Source organism: Arachis ipaensis, chromosome B08 (assembly GCF_000816755.2).
Source record: "Arachis ipaensis cultivar K30076 chromosome B08, Araip1.1, whole genome shotgun sequence".
NCBI lineage: Eukaryota > Viridiplantae > Streptophyta > Magnoliopsida > Fabales > Fabaceae > Arachis > Arachis ipaensis.
In genome coordinates this window covers 111,064,824-111,081,078 of record NC_029792.2, presented here as the reverse complement: position 1 = coordinate 111,081,078, position 16,255 = coordinate 111,064,824, and the positions used below count along the sequence as shown (strand labels likewise).

Genomic DNA, 16,255 nt, shown 5'->3' with positions numbered 1-16,255 from the left:
GCGGATAGAAGAGGGATGGGTTCCATGCGGGTTGTTGTACGGCGGGACGGGGTCGGATAGAGCAAAAACCCGCCCTTACCCGCTCTGTTGCCACCCCTACCTACAACCCTTCTGAATGAGCTTTACTATCTGAATTCTGGGTTCACAATTTGTACAGATATTTCTTTAAAACTTGGGTCTTATATATTAACTAATTAAGCCATGTTTATTTGCTTAAAACTTTTCAGACTGTATGATTATGTGTTATGACTTGTGACCATCTCGATCATCAATTTGTGACATTCTCTGTTTCACAGATGGTTTAAGTCCGGTGCACAGTTCAGCTAGCTTAGAGGAAAGAAAATTTTCGCTGGATGGGTTCATATATGATTTAGAGAGTTCAAATTTATCGCCCCAGAGTGATACTGCTATTAACATTCTTGAAAGATTTAGCTATACACGCTCCAACTGCATCAAAGTCAGCATATGGAGTAAATCTGCTTCAAGAAGGGGAAGAAAACATTGGTCAATTTCTTTATCTTGAAGGCATCGAGTATCCAATGTGGAATACCTTTGATCATTTTTACTCATCTTTTGCACTGGTCATGCTTTTTCCAAACTTGACCTCAGTGTCCAAATGAGACTTTGCTGCAGCCGTAATGATCCTGAAAAAAGGCAAACTCTAGTTGATTGCCAAATGGTTCGTAGAAAAGCAAACTCCATCTAATTAGTATATAGTTTCCGTGTTACGACGTTGTGCATGTAACGAATTAAGAGTTAATACTCAAAATCGTCCCTGAAAGATACCCCGATCTCCATTTTGGTCCTCGAAAGATAAAGTTAATCAAAATCGTCCCCGAAAGATACACGACTTGGTCACGTTAATCCTTCCGTCAGTTGGGTGATGACGTGGCGGGTGATGCCACGTGTCACGATATGATTGGTTGACGTGTCAGTTCAGTGACACGTGGCATGCCACGTGTCACTTGACATGTAAAAAAGTTATTTTTAATCAAAATAGTCCTTGAAAGTTCAGACGTAAGTCATTTTCATCCCTAAAATTTTAAAAAATAATCAAATTAGTCCTTATATAATTTTTTTTAATTTTTTCTTGATAATATTAAATTTGAAATATTTTTTGATACTACTAATTTTAATAGAAATGTAATTGACAAACAAAAAATTAGTAATGGTATCTTTTTTTCTTAAAAATTTTGTCAATAAAATTATCTTTCTCCTTTAAATCTTCTCAAAATCTCTCTTATTCTTTTCTATTCTAAAACCTTTTTCTTACATTATCATATTTTGCTAGAATATATATTCTCAAAATTGAAATGTATGTATTTCTTAACCTAAACAAAGTTATATGCTTAAAATCAAAATTTATGTATTAAAAAAAAAATTATATAATCTATCTCAAACATATAAAACACAAAAATTATATAATCTTTCAGAATTATAAATTGAAACTAATTAAATTTAGAAAGTTATAAGAAAAATTGAATTTCTTTTCAAATTCATTATTTAGAAAAAGTAAAATGACACTCCTTCGACCCTTGAATAACATCATTTATAAATTTAGATTTGATAATCACATAATTAGTTTAATAATTTCGTTTGTGCTATTTTATATTTGTTTCTTGTAAATATTTAAAAAAAAAAGATTTGGATCTCTTAATAGATCTATTTGACTCAAATCAAACTAATTTGACAACTAAGATATTAACGCTGGTAACGAATATATATTATGACCAGATTAATATTTTCTTTAGTACTTCCATATAGTTAAAAATATTTAATATTTTGTGTGTTTCATATGTTTGAGATAGATTATATAATTTATCATCCGCCACGTCATCACCCAACTGACGGAAGGACTAACGTGACCAAGTCGTGTATCTTTTAGGGACGATTTTGATTAATTTTATCTTTCGAAGACCAAAATGGAGATCGGAGTATCTTTCAGGGACGATTTTGAGTATTAACTCAACGAATTAAAGAACAAATGTTTTTATTTTAATTAGTATATAGTTTTAGAGTTGTTGTGCATCAGAATATCAGATTAAGGACGTCTCTTCCTTCAAAGAAGGATTATTTGCTATTTTTTTTTATCTTAGTAAATTAGTAATCTCGATTCATTTTAATATATAGTTTATCCGTAACACAGTAAGTGAGGGAGTCTAGAATTTTTTTTAGATGACAATAAGTACGAGTATGAAAATTAATTAGATAATATTTTTTTTATAATTTCTTATTTTCTTTTTTCATTTGATCTTTTATTCTTTTTTTTTAAGAAATAAACTAGTGTATGTTTATGTGCCTACATGGAATAATACATAAAAATATATAAAGGCTTTATTGAAAAATTAAAAAAATTATATATAATGATTATTACTATAAATATTTTATAAAATTATAATTAAAATCAAAGATTAATGATTTTTAATGTTAAAAATATTAAAAATAATTAATATTGATGTTAATCAATTTATATTAGTTGAGTAATTATGAGGTTCGATTCTCACATTATATGTATAGTAATTTATTGACTAGCATGCAATAAACTCTTAATAAATAGAGTTTCAATCGTGGATCAGTCATTATCGACCTACAAAATTAAAAAATAGTGTTTTTTTTTTAAAGTAAAAGCTCAACACAACAAGTGGAGCACAAGACAACAGACCAACTACGGTCAACAGACTAAAGCAAACTCATGTAACACTAATAGATACCTCCTGTCACCTTCGGCAGTGCCATCAACAACAGAAGGGATCCACGCCTAGCCACTCCTTATAGTTCATGAAGGACTGTTGTATAACCTCTTCAACCCCTCTTCCTTTATTCTGAAAGATCCTTCTATTCCTTTCTAGCCAAATATTCCATATAATCGCACAGAAACATACCATCCACCTCTTGCGCTCCTGTTTACTAGTTGGTAGCTCAGTCCAACTTTGAAAATGTTCCTTTAGCGTCTCTGGGCATGACCATTGTCTTCTAGGAAAGGACAGCCAAACACACCAAACCTGCCAAGAAAATTCACACCCAAGAAACAAATGGTGACCATATTCAACACCTTGATTACAAAACACACATGTCACATCTTCCTGAGTAACTACTCCCAATCGACTCAGTCTCTCCTTTGTATTGACCCTTCCAATCAAAACAAACCAAACAAACAATTCAACTCGTGGCGGGACTAGACCTTTCCAAACTGTCTTAGTAAAACTGTAACTTGCTATATCTTCAGGGAGCATTTCCACCTGCAATTCCTGCACAAAGGAGTTAGTAGAAAACACATTGTTTATCAAATTTCCACACAACTCTATCCTCTCTGTCATATGCAAGTTTAACCAGTCTTAACGTTTCATGCAACTGGTTCACTAGTTCCAATTTCCATTGGAAAAGCTCTCGTCTCCACTGGAAGTTCCATCTCCACTCTAACCCATCCCAGAACCCACAATCCCCTATAACGGATCCTGTTTGGTTTGAAACTGAGAAAAGCCTCGGAAATAAGTCTTTCAGGGATCCACCACGCAACCATACATCCTCCCAGAACCGAGTTCCTCTCCCATCACCAATCTCCATAGCCAACCCATTAATCATCTTCTGTCTTACTTGTTGATCCTTGAATTGTATTTAGCAGATAGTCCCCCCTCCCGAGTAGGTAACACCTGGGATGATAGCATCACATTGGGACTCAGATTGTTACAAGAACACACCACCTTCTTCCATAAGGGGCAATCCTCCTTTGAAAACCGCCACCACCACTTCAAGAGAAGGGCTGAGTTACGCACCATAGCATCCCCAACCCCTAAACCGCCAAGTTTTTTGGGAGCTTGCACCACCTCCCACCTGACCATTACCATACCATGCCTTCCATCCTCCTTACTCCAAAGAAACCTTCTCTGTAGGGAAATCAATTTCTCTGCAACAACCTTTGACATTTTATACAAGCTCAAGTAATAGACAGGGAGGCTGTTCAAAACAGATTTAATAAGCACCAGTTTACCAGCTCTATTGAGGATTTTGGCTTTCCAGATGCTCAGCTTCTCCTCCACTTTTTCTATAATGGGCTTCCAAGTCCTCACCAACCTCGGGTTTGCTCCTAGCGGGATCCCTAAGTATTTCACCAGCAACGAGGCAATCTTACAACCCAGCATTCTAGACATACACTGCACCCACTGATCATCACAGTTAATAGGAATCAGGCTAGACTTATCAAAATTAATACTCAACCCCGACATGAGCTCAAAACAACGTAGGATCCTCCTGTAATTCTTAATGGTCTCTTCCTCAGGGGGACAGAACAGGATGGTATCGTCCGCAAACTGAAGATGTGACAGCTCGACCTGATCTCTACCCACTAGTAGTGGCGAGATACACCTATTTCTCACTGCTACCCCAAGCATCCTATGTAGCACGTCAATGACAAGCACAAACAGAAATCGAGATAGAGGATCACCCTGTCGCAATCCCCTTTCCATCTTAAAAGGCTTAGATGGCGATCCGTTTATCAGCACTGACATTGAACTAGTACTTACACACTCCATAACCCAACTCCTCCATCTCCGTCCAAAGCCCATCTTCTGCAACACTAGGTCCAAAGCTCCACTTGACTCTATCATATGCTTTCTGGAAATCCAGTTTCATTATCACTGCTTCCTTCTTCCTCATTTTAATCCATTGAACAGTTTCACATGCGATAAGCGCTCCATCATGAATCTTCCGTCCCTTGACAAAGGCACTCTGTGTCTCACCTACTAGTCGTGGCATGACTGCTCGCATCCTCCTAACCAGCATTTTCGAAATAACTTTATAGACACAGCCTACCATACTGATCGGTCTCAGATCTTTGATTTCCTTTGCCCCCGTAAACTTAGGGGCCAACGCCACCCAAGTGAGATTCGCATCCGCCGGTAGCTTAGAAGACAGGAAGAAATCCAACACCGTCGCCGTAAATTCAGTGCCAATTTCAGTCCAGCACCTCTTTATAAAGTTTATGTTGTACCCATCACTTCCAGGAGCTTTGGAAAGTTCGCAGTCCCACACTGCTTCTTTAACCTCCTCTGGAGTCGGTTGTACCTCCAATGCCAACGCATCATCCTCACCAATCATTTCCACCAAGCCGTCCCTAAACCCCACCAAGGGAGACTCTTCCTGATGATACAACTTTTTGTAGAAGTCTCGAATCTCAATCTTAATCCTCGCTTGGTTCCTTATCAACCTACCATTAATGAGTAGCACATCAATCCTGTTGTTTCTTCTTCTCGCAGAGGCTAAGTTGTGGAAGTACCTCGTGTTCTTATCAATGTCCTTCACATGTCTAGAATGCGAAATCTGCTTCCAATGTAGCTCCTTTCTGACATACCATTTCTCACAGCAAGTCACCAGAGCCTTTCTTCTTGCCTCCACTGTTCCATCATACACACCGTCACCCACCGAGTCATCAATCTTCTTGATCTCTTCCTCAAACTTCATGATTTTTCTGTCCATATTGCCAAATTTATCTTTATGCCATCTTCCCAGAGGACCTGTCATAGCTTTCAATTTATCTGTAAATTGTGCCTCACCTAGAGCTCTCCATTCCTCCTTAACCATTCTCAGAAAATCATCATGTGTAAACCATGAATCAAGGCTTCTGAATGGCCTCGGCCCATCTCTCTGCCTCCTAACTTCCGTTATAATTGGACAATGGTCTGACAAGCCCTTAGGACCACCACGTAACCGAGTCTCTGGGAACTTTTCCAGCCATTCCAGGCTAACCAGGACCCTATCAATACGGCTGCAAGATCGCCCTCTGAACCATGTAAAATTGTGGTCAGTAATAGGCAAGTCCACCACCCCCATATCCTGTATCCAGTTCTTGAAGTCTTCAGCGGACAAGGATAAGCTATCAGAGCCCCGTCTTTCTTCCACCTGCACAATCTCATTAAAGTCCCCCATGAAGCAATAGGGAACCTGGCATAACCCTGCTATGTAACTCAACTCTTCCCAAACAACAAGCTTCTCATCTCTAGCATGCGCACCATATACCAAAATAAAAGCACAATGAAAATTATATTTCACTAACTCCCCTTCAACACACAACCATCTCTCCCCTTTGTGACTATTTCTTATTTTAAAAAAATCCTCTTCCCACATTAACAGCAACCCACCAGAAGCACCATTAGATTCAACAAAGTCCCACCCCGCACAACTATTTTCCCAAATTTTTGGTATATCAAATTTAGTCACTACCTGTCTCTTAGTCTCCACCAGGCCTAAAATGTTTAACTTAAACTTTCTTCTTAGGTCCTTTATCATTCTAAGCTTCTCATCCCCCCTCAACCCCCTGATATTCCAAGAGCTAAAAATCATTTCAATAAACTATTGCACACCTTTTTATGAGTTTTGGGTCTGCTCCGCCTTGCTTTTGCCCTTTGTTTCGCCAACCATTTTTTCATGATAATTTCTTCATTCTGTTGTTGGAGGATCGCCATAATATCACCGTCTTCATTATACAGCACTGCGCCTGACTCCGTTGCTACTTCCCAAGTTCTTTTGTTTTCTAAAATCTGCTCCTCCATAGTTATACCCTCACTGTCACTGGCTTCATCATCCTTGGCATGCACTACATCCTCCAAGTTAACCTCGTTTTCACTGTGGTCGTCTTCGTCATTAGGCATAGGTGGATGTCTACCCTCCCCTGCTTTTGTACCCGGGCCAGGCTTCTCAAGCTCTTGGTCATAGTCACCGTGGTTTCCATCAACCCTATGACGTCCCTGTTCACCGTTAGCTGCCGCGCCCGCAGCGCTTTGTAGGTCAGCAGTCCCTCTACCATGAACTGCTAGTCGGACTCCTCCCATCCCCACTGTGCATGTCCTTCTTTGCCTCTCATTATTCCCTCTATCCCCTGCCGAACCCAGCTCATCAACAGGTGAACAAGGCACGGCTTCTTTCTGTGCCACAACCGCAGCCGCCTCCGCCGCAGGATCTTGGCCAAAGCGACTTCGTTCCCTACGGTTTACTCCAGCCCCGAGCTCCTAGCGACCGTCCCCCAACCTGCGTTCATCTCGATTAACAGCTCATGGAACAGCCACCGTTGCTCGGTCTTCATCAGGGCGTGTTCGTGCTGCTTCATCCACAGGAGCCGTAGCCCCCAACTCACCGACATCACCTGGCGCAGAGGCTTCCGCGATTGGAAGAGGGGAACCCTGCTGGCGTACACTTCCCCAGCCTGCTGTCTCCGCAACCGACCCGGTACAAGTCCGAACCAGGCGCTCCAACCCAGGCCCATGAACGCGGAGCCCTTCTTCATCGCGTAATGTAGATTCGGGCCTTAACCTTTCATGGCCCAAAACCACACAACAGCATCTAAGATTGTTGAAGGGCCCAGTTTTAGTTTCAACAACGTCTGACAACAAAACTCCCTTGCCAGGCCCATTAGTTTTACAACCGTACTCCCAAGGAATAGTCAACTCAGAATCCACTTCATTACTCACCTCATAACCCACAAAATCTGTCATGCCTTCAATATCACCTTTATTAGATTGATAAGTTACCAGATTCAATTGATTGTGTCTTAAATTTTTATAACTCCACTCATTCAAAATTGGTTCTGAATTTACCAATCTAACCTCATCTTCAACCTCCTCACGCAACAACTCGACAACCACTTCCGCTCCCTGATCTGAACTGGCTGTCAAAATTGTTGGTGTTGGCACCGTTATAGCTACATCCTCACAGCACTTCGTAGTTATGTTTCTCTGGTGGTCACAGCTACCCTTGCCATTCCTCGTCAAATCCATCTTATCATTCTCTCCAAATGTTTCATATCCTACCTCTTTTACCAATATATCAAAGCCACTAGTTCCTATTGTAATATGGATCCATTCTTTTATCAAATCCATCATGCAGGTATCAATTTGTACTCGGCCAGCACTAAAGGAAGTGCACGATTCAGTCACGTTATCACAACCAACCACCTCCCCACATTGACTTCCTATTATCTTAAACGTATCCACAGACCATGCATGTAATGGAACCCCAAAGTACTCCAGCCATACCCTCCGAATTTCGCTTTTCTTCGATTCATCCCACCTCCAAACACTATGGAACAACTGCAGAAGGCTATTCATTTTGAAAGTGTACGCTTCTTCTGCATTCAAGATGTTGTCAAAGGTCAACAGTGCTTTATAAACACCCATTTCGTGCACCTGAACGACATGAGGAAAATTCTTCATAACCGATTCCTTCAACACTCTGAAGTTAATAGCCTTCGTCGTTCCCCCAACCAAGTTTTTCTGCAGCCAGTCCAAGTTTTCTTTCACCAGGGGAACTTCCACCTTCTTTGTCCACTCATTGCCATGTGGATCTTGAGCTGCCTTATCCTTCACCAAGTCCTTGTTGGAAGTAGCTGCGATTTCCTTATTCTCTCCTCTAACTTCTGGCAATTGACGATCCAAAGGAGTTTTGTTCTTGTCTTTCTCCTCGGACATTCTTCTGTATTTAGCTTTCCCCACAAAGATAATCTTTCCTCTCAATCTCATATGATTCATCTCAACTATAGCCTTCAAAGCCCTTCTTTTCGTGGTGTATCGTATGAACGCGAAAATGTATAACCCTCCGTTCTTATGTTTCCTTGATAAGTAAATATCGTTGATGCGTCCTATCCAATAAAAAAGTTGAAACAGTTCCTTCTTCGAAATGTCTACCGGCAGATTATCCACGAAGATTGAGAAGGACTCGTTCTCCAATCGTCGATACTCATCTTGGTTCCAAACCCTAGGATCCTTAGTCTGACCTACCGTTCTACCCATCCCTGTGTTTTCCACACACACTCTCTCTCTCTCTCATCTCTCTATCTATTCGAAACCCCTCTAATTAAAAAATAGTGTATATATATATATATATTACTCTTTTTCCTTGATTTTTTATTTTTAATTTTTTGCTCTTTACTAAAGAGTCTTGTCATTTTTGACAAATTTCCTCTTCAATCCATAATTCCATACTAAACTACCATCTTTCACATTTATCAACATGTGAGTATCGCGATGTTTTAACCCATTCACAACTCCAAACTCAACATAGATTTGCAGTTGTCACGTCCACTCAACTGCGACTCCATCTCAACCCAGCTTCGATAATATTGCAACAATCTCTCCCAAGTTGCTCCCTTGACAGTAAGCATTGTTTCACGTGTCAAGCTGGCCTTGAACTATCGAGAATATTTTTATCTTTATATCTATATATTATAACTAGCAAGATACCCGCGCTATGCGCGGGAAGAGAAATAAATAGAATGATCATGTAAAAGTAAAACTTAGTTTGAAAAATAATGATCTTTGAAGAGAAAAATGAAAATTGCTTAAACTTAGTTTTGTAAAAATATTGTTACATTTAAAAATTGATAAGTTAGCTTAATAAGATATTTGTAATTTTATTGGAATATAAAGAAGATAAAGTATATAAATTGGATATAAGTAGAATATATTGTCTGTATTAATTAAGAATTTAATTTTGATGCAGTATCAATATAAAGTGATTTTACACGTGTATTTAATTATATAATGCCACATCAGCAAAAATAAATTTGTGACCCAGTTTATTCTTTTGAAGTGAAATCTATGAAATTTGACACCCAAAAAATAAATCTTTTTAGAAAATAATATTTAATTATTGAATAATTTTGAGATATAAAAATCATGTATGCATTATTAAAGTTGGTCGAATGTAAACTGAGAAAAAATAAGTTTTTTATAAACGAAAATACATGTATATACATGAGATGATAATGAAGAAATAAGTAATGTTAAAAGGTTTGTCATACATTTCTAAAGACTTCTGGGTAAACAATATTCTCTGTTTTGCCAGTGTTTTCATCATGAGCAATTAGAATTTTCAATCCTTTCTTGTTAGTGACCCTTGAAATGGCAACATATAGTTGGCCATGTGTGAAAACAGGTTTTTTCAGTAGCAATCCGATGTGGTCTAATGATTGTCCTTGACTTTTGTTTATGGTCATTGCATAAGATAGCATGAGAGGGAATTGTCTCCTTTGAAATCTAAATGGTAGCCTAGCATTTGATGGTGTTAGTGTCATTCTAGGAATAAAGACCTTATCGACACAGTTGTCAGAATTTAATAATCTTGCCTCGATAACTTTATCTCCAAGTCTTGTAATTATCAATCTAGTACCATTGCAAAGCCCTGAAGAGCGATCAATATTTCTAATAAGCATGACAGGGCAACCAACCTTTAGCTTCAATTCATGATTTGGAACCCCGGAACATTTAATTGTTGCTAAAAACTCCGGTGTGTGCATGCCTTCAATTTCATTGCTACCCCCTTCGAACAAACATTTATTGGAACTAACATAAGTCTTGCATGCATTGTTGTTCAGTTCGGTCATGTAATCATTCACCTCATCTACCGCATTAATTGTAGGAGCCAAAATAGCTCGACCTTTCAAGTGGCCTTCGTTATCCATGTCAGCAATGTAATCAGAATAGATTGCTTCAACAATTGCTTCAATTGGATCATTATAATAGGTGATAAGGAATTCAGGAGGTATGCTAATCAAATTGGACTCGTCACTCATTCCTTCTAATATTCCATTGCCGACCTGAAGAATCCATTCGGCAAATTGCTGCAAATCTTGTTTGCCACTATCTGCAGCCATGGATTGCAGCCGCATGTTGATGGTTAGCTTTAATATTTCACAATGCTGCCATAGATATGATGAATTCAAAGACGCATTGACGATGTCTTGTCTTGTTCCCTTTGGAATCACTGGCAAGATTTGCCTAAAATCTCCACCAAAGACTATTGTTTTCCCTCCGAATGGCATTTCTGGGCTTTCATCATGTTTGAACCTCATCAAATCTTTCATTGTCTTATCAAGTGCTTCGAAATAAAATTTGCTCATCATAGGAGCTTCATCCCAGATTATTAGCTTTGCTCTTACAATTAACTCTGCCAATGGGCTTCCCTGCTTGATATTGCAAGTAGAGAATTCATCTGGGGTTAATGGTATGGCAAATCTAGAATGTGCAGTCCGACCTCCAGGTAACAATAGAGAAGCAATACCGCTAGAGGCAACAGTTAATACTATCTGTCCCTTTGATCTCAATGCTGAAGCTAAAGTTTTCCAAAGGAAAGTCTTTCCTGTACCTCCATGGCCATACAAAAAAAACATACGTCCATGTTGACTTTCTGCAGCGCTTATGATCTTATCATATACTCTCCTTTGCTCTGTAGTTAATTTGGACAGGCATTGAATGTATTGCCTTTGTAATTCAACACGATCATAATTTAACTCATCAAAGATCATCTTGTTTCGTGTTCTAAGATGGTCAGTATCCCCTGATGGAAATGGCATTGTCGGATAATCCCGCAAGCTTTTGCCGTTACTGTTCAATATTTGTTCAATCTCAATCAAAGTTAGGTCCTTTAATTCTTCATCGCTGAAAACCAAATCTGAAATGTTGACATAGTAAAAACATTAGTTGCTATAATTATGAAAAACATATGGTACTTGAAAAAATTACTATGAAAACATGTAAGCCATAACACTTTAAAGATATAAAATTTAATAGAAAGGTTTATCATTGGAGTTGTCTGCTTACCAGATCGGCCAAACATGGCTCTGTGATTATGCAAAATCCCATCACATAATAAGATGGCAGTTTCTTCCCATACAGCTTCAGGTCGCACCATTGAGTTAGACCACAATAGAGTCGCAAACAATTTTCGCAAATAATGACCTGAGCCCCAATGACTTGCTTCCTTAATGGCATCAATATATTCTTTGTCGTCATCAAGTAGCCCACGTGCATAGCATGCATCTCGAAATGATGAATAGATAACACCATTGTATGTTCGAATATCTACATAGCTTGTTGGTCCCTTTACAATATTTAACAACATCCTTAAGTAATATAGCTCACCAGATGATGGTGGAACGAAAATCATCCTTCCAATGACTTGATGACTTTTCCTAGGTTCCCAAGCTCGAGGTGAAGGTTTCCAAACAAACTTTGTTGGAAACTCAGTGTATGTTAGTTGTCTAGCTTCCGCATATTTTTCGTTAGCTGCAAACCAAGCTAGAAACATGGACTCTTTTACAGTGGCCTTTGCAAGAGCTTCAACTAATGATTCATTATCTGTAAATACAACAGGTTGTTGATCTGGTAAATGAAAACTCAGCCTCTCAACAGATGGATTTCTATAGTGAATGTCATAGGAAAATATCCTCCAGGCAACTTCATAAGGAGATATGTATCGACAATCATAAAACATTTTCACTTCATCAACTTTTGTACTTGAATTGTCACTTGTGGAGTTTCTGTAAAAAGAGGCTGTGACCCGATCACTCCCTTTGTTTACATATTTGAACAAATACTTGATAGATCTTGATTGGTTACACCATTCCACATTAATGTGAGCACGATATTTTAGTAACAACAATCTATTATGTGGCACAACATATCTATTGTCAAGATGAATTCCAGACACTTCCACTGTGCGTCCATTATTTCGACGCCTATAAACTGGGTAACCATCTTCGTCAACTGTAGTAACTTCGTTGAACTTCTTAGGGAAATGACGCATACAACGTCCTTCTTCCATGCAAGGGGAAGTTGGCTTGCTAAGACCACATGGACCATGCAGCATAAAACTCTTGACAGCTTCGTAGTATGCATTATCAACATCATGATCAGGAATCTCAGCACAGATAATTTTGTCTATATCCGTAGGGTTTGGATACTTATCTTGCTCATGTAAGAACAATAGTATATGTGCGTGTGGAAGTCCTCTCTTTTGGAACTCTATTGTATAAATAACTGGGAAAAAACAACGCTTGAATGGTATTAACACGTCTAATTTAGAATAAGGAAGCAATTTCTGAATGTCATGGGAAAAAAATTGCAAAATTTAAATGTAAATTACGTACCTGCTTTGGTAGAACCAAATAATTTGTTGTATCTAAGATCCTTAATCATATTGTCTACTTTAACTTTGAAGAGTCTGCAAATGATGTCTGGCCTGTCTTCTGGTTTGAGCTTGTGCTTTGCACAATATCGTTGTATTTCATCCCATTGCGGATTGCAAGTAAAAGTGATGAACAAATCTGGATAACCGACGCATCTACATATTGCCATTGCGTCTTGATAATTTTGTGTCATGTATCTTGCACCACCAGTAAATGTTGCCGGGAGTATAATTCTCTTTCCTTTTGAGGCTGCATTTGTCTCGCCACTGAAAACGGCATCTCGAAGGCCATTGTATAACTCAGCTCTAAAGTCGCTTTGGTGGGTGTAAACATATTTCAATCTGGCGCTTTCAACCATTGAGAATGCATCAACTAAGAATTGTTGGAATAATCGATGGGAATATAAGAGGACACCATTGTGTGAAGGCCGATCTTGGATTCGAAATGCGAAAAAGTCTCGCATTGTGACATATTTGTCTTTATCTGTTTCTCCTTTTTTAATTTTGTTCAATGGAATATCTTCTCTCCACCCATCTTCACCATAAGGGAATAACAGTAGATACTGTAAGCCTAGATAGGAGGGGTGTAGCTCAGTTATTCTTTGAAGTGACCCTGATTTATTTTCAACAATAATATCTCGCTCTGTTGTAGATCCATCAAAATCACCAACAACTAAGGCAACAACTTCAGAAACTGAAGGCAAATTATATCTGCGTCCATCCTTTCCTCTCTTCCCTATAAGACGTAGCCGAATTGATTCAGTAGCTTCAGCAGCAAGTGCATCCCGAGCAAGCCGAAATGATTTTGCAAGCACATTATGATGATCAAGCATAATTTTGATGGTCGAGACAATATCCGCATGGAGGTTGTTCAATTTATCCCTTGAGCTGGAAAAAATTAGTTAAAATCATATAAATATAAATACGTGACCTGAGTTTGAACTAAAATTCAACTTGCTTTTGGCTGAGCATTAAAAGAAATCATATGTAAATTACCTCACAGCAGCGATTCGATTTTGTATCTCGTTTTGAGTATCATATATATATAGTTGTGCAAATTTCGCTATTCCTCCATTTGATGGAAGCAAACTTCCCATTAAATGATAGTTTTGTCCATGCAAGATGAAGGTTGGGGGCCCACGACTTTGATTAATCGACCTCTGTACCTTACCACCTAATGATGTAAAAGCAAACATACTGTTGTAGCTCCTAATATTCAATCGAAAGTGATCGGATTTTTCATTGGTGTCAAAGTAAAGTTTCCTCAAAGATTCAGGCGGTGCTTGCATCATAGGAAGTTGAACCTGACCTCGCCGGCAACATAGTGCGAATTTAGGAGATTTGGCATTATAATGCTTTTCTATGCGCTCATCATACCAGAATATAGCTCCACAGTGTTGGCATGGAAATTGAGGATCACCGATATCCCAGTAAGCTACAAAAAAAAGCGAATAAAGTGATACATGAATTGATATTTCGATTTGCAGATCAGAGTGCACCTTCACTTTGATTTAGATTTTGTTGATTGTGTATTCAATCAAGTGTGGTAAATTGAATTTAATTAAGCTTAATTCAAATAGATTAATGACACAATTAAGCTTAACGGAATACAATAATAGAATAATTGACTTAGTGGAAAAAAAATAAACTTTTTATTTTTAGAAACATGTGAATGAATATGTGTAAAGGAAAATATTAACGTAAATAGTTAAGTTTAATAGATATTATTGTACCAAACATTACATAAATTTAATACTGTAAAAAGAAAAATAAACATTAGCATTAAAACAAATCGAATTTTATTTGAGTGATTAACTAAAAAGTGCGTACACACCTGTCTTTGGCTCACGGTTGATTTTAACTTTTAAAGGAAAAAATAGAATGTCTCGAGAAGAGTTTTTTTTTTTTCAAAGTAGGTATTTAATCCTGGCCTTCTCCAATATTTTTTGGCCATGCTAGAGTAGTTTAGAATTTTTTTAGAAAATTAATATAATTAATTTAAAATTTTGTTTTTCATTGAAATAATTCTTCATCCATACAAAATTTTTGCACGACGTCGACATTAAACTTTAAATTTCATATTTTAAAATAGCAGCATAACTTTGATTTAACTAAATTGACTTACTACTTTCTTCTAAAAATTGTATTAGTCTACGTATATAACTTTAATATTTCAACTCTAAAATCTAATTTACATTGAAAAAATTTATCATCTTTTGTAATATTTTGCAGGACGTCGCTGTCACACCTTAAATCTCGTATTAACGTAAATAGCAACTTATATCTTATTTAACTAAATCGGCATATTATTTTGTTTTAAAGTTTATTTTTCTGAAGGTAAAGTATACTTTAAAGTTATGCTATTTTACCTTTGATTATCGTTATAATTTTTTACGCTTACATGAAACTTGCAGGCGAAGAGAAAACACAGTTTGAGCTTATAATTTTTTTTATGCCTTCCTACAGCTAGTGTTATTATTTTTTGTCCCACAATTGATTCTAGCTTTCGAAGTGTAAAATTGAATGTCTCGGGTACAATTTTTTTTTTTATTTCAAAGCAGCTATTTAACTTCGGCCGCCGCTAACATTTTTTGTAAATTTATAAAATTTAATTCTAAAATTTATTTTACATTGAAATAACTCCTGATCTTTTGTAAGATTCTGTACGACATCCAATTCAGACTTTAAACTTTGTATTTTAAGATAGCAACATGTGTCTTATTTAATTAATTTGGCAAATTGCGTTGTTTAAAAAATTATATAAGTAAAGGCATGTAAATTTATATAATTCAATTATGAAATTTATTTTGGATTGAAATAACTCATCATGTTTTGTAACATTCGGCACAACATTGCCGTTACATTTTAAATTTCATATTTTAAGATAGCAATATATATGTAATTTGACTAAATTGGCATACTATTTCATTTTAAAAATTATAGTTGTAAAGGTATAATCTACTTTAAATTCATCCTCGTTTACCTTAATTATCACTATATATTTATTATACTTACGTTTTACGTACTGGTAAAGGAATAACACAGTTTTAAATTTCATAATTTTTTTAGTAATTTTATGGTTTCTTTCTAGCTAGTGTTACTGTCTTTGGGTAAGGATTGATTCTCACTGTTAAAACAAAAAATAGGATATCCCGACAATAACTTTTTATTTCAAAGTAGCTATTTAACCTCGTCAAGTGTCATTATATTTTGTGCACACTAAATTTTAATGGAATTTTTTTTTTAATTTTATTTTACATTGAAATAATTAATTATGTTTTCTTAATTGATAAATTTAATATAA

General features: G+C 37.0%; 2 protein-coding genes across 2 annotated transcripts in view; both read right to left on the bottom strand.

Annotated features, from left to right (window-relative positions):
* Positions 3,591-4,505, bottom strand: LOC107611308. The gene has a single exon (XM_016313252.1). The coding sequence runs from the start codon at positions 4,503-4,505 to the stop codon at positions 3,591-3,593; it is 915 nt and encodes a 304-aa protein (XP_016168738.1).
* LOC107611309 overlaps positions 9,782-16,255 on the bottom strand; it is a 13,710-nt gene continuing 7,236 nt past the window's right edge. The window contains exons 3-6 of the mRNA XM_021108301.1: positions 13,948-14,386; positions 12,914-13,839; positions 11,586-12,803; positions 9,782-11,436 (exon numbers count right to left, since the gene is read on the bottom strand). Coding sequence (XP_020963960.1) covers positions 9,782-11,436; positions 11,586-12,803; positions 12,914-13,839; positions 13,948-14,386 — 4,238 coding nt within the window. The remainder of the gene's footprint in view (positions 11,437-11,585; positions 12,804-12,913; positions 13,840-13,947; positions 14,387-16,255) is intronic.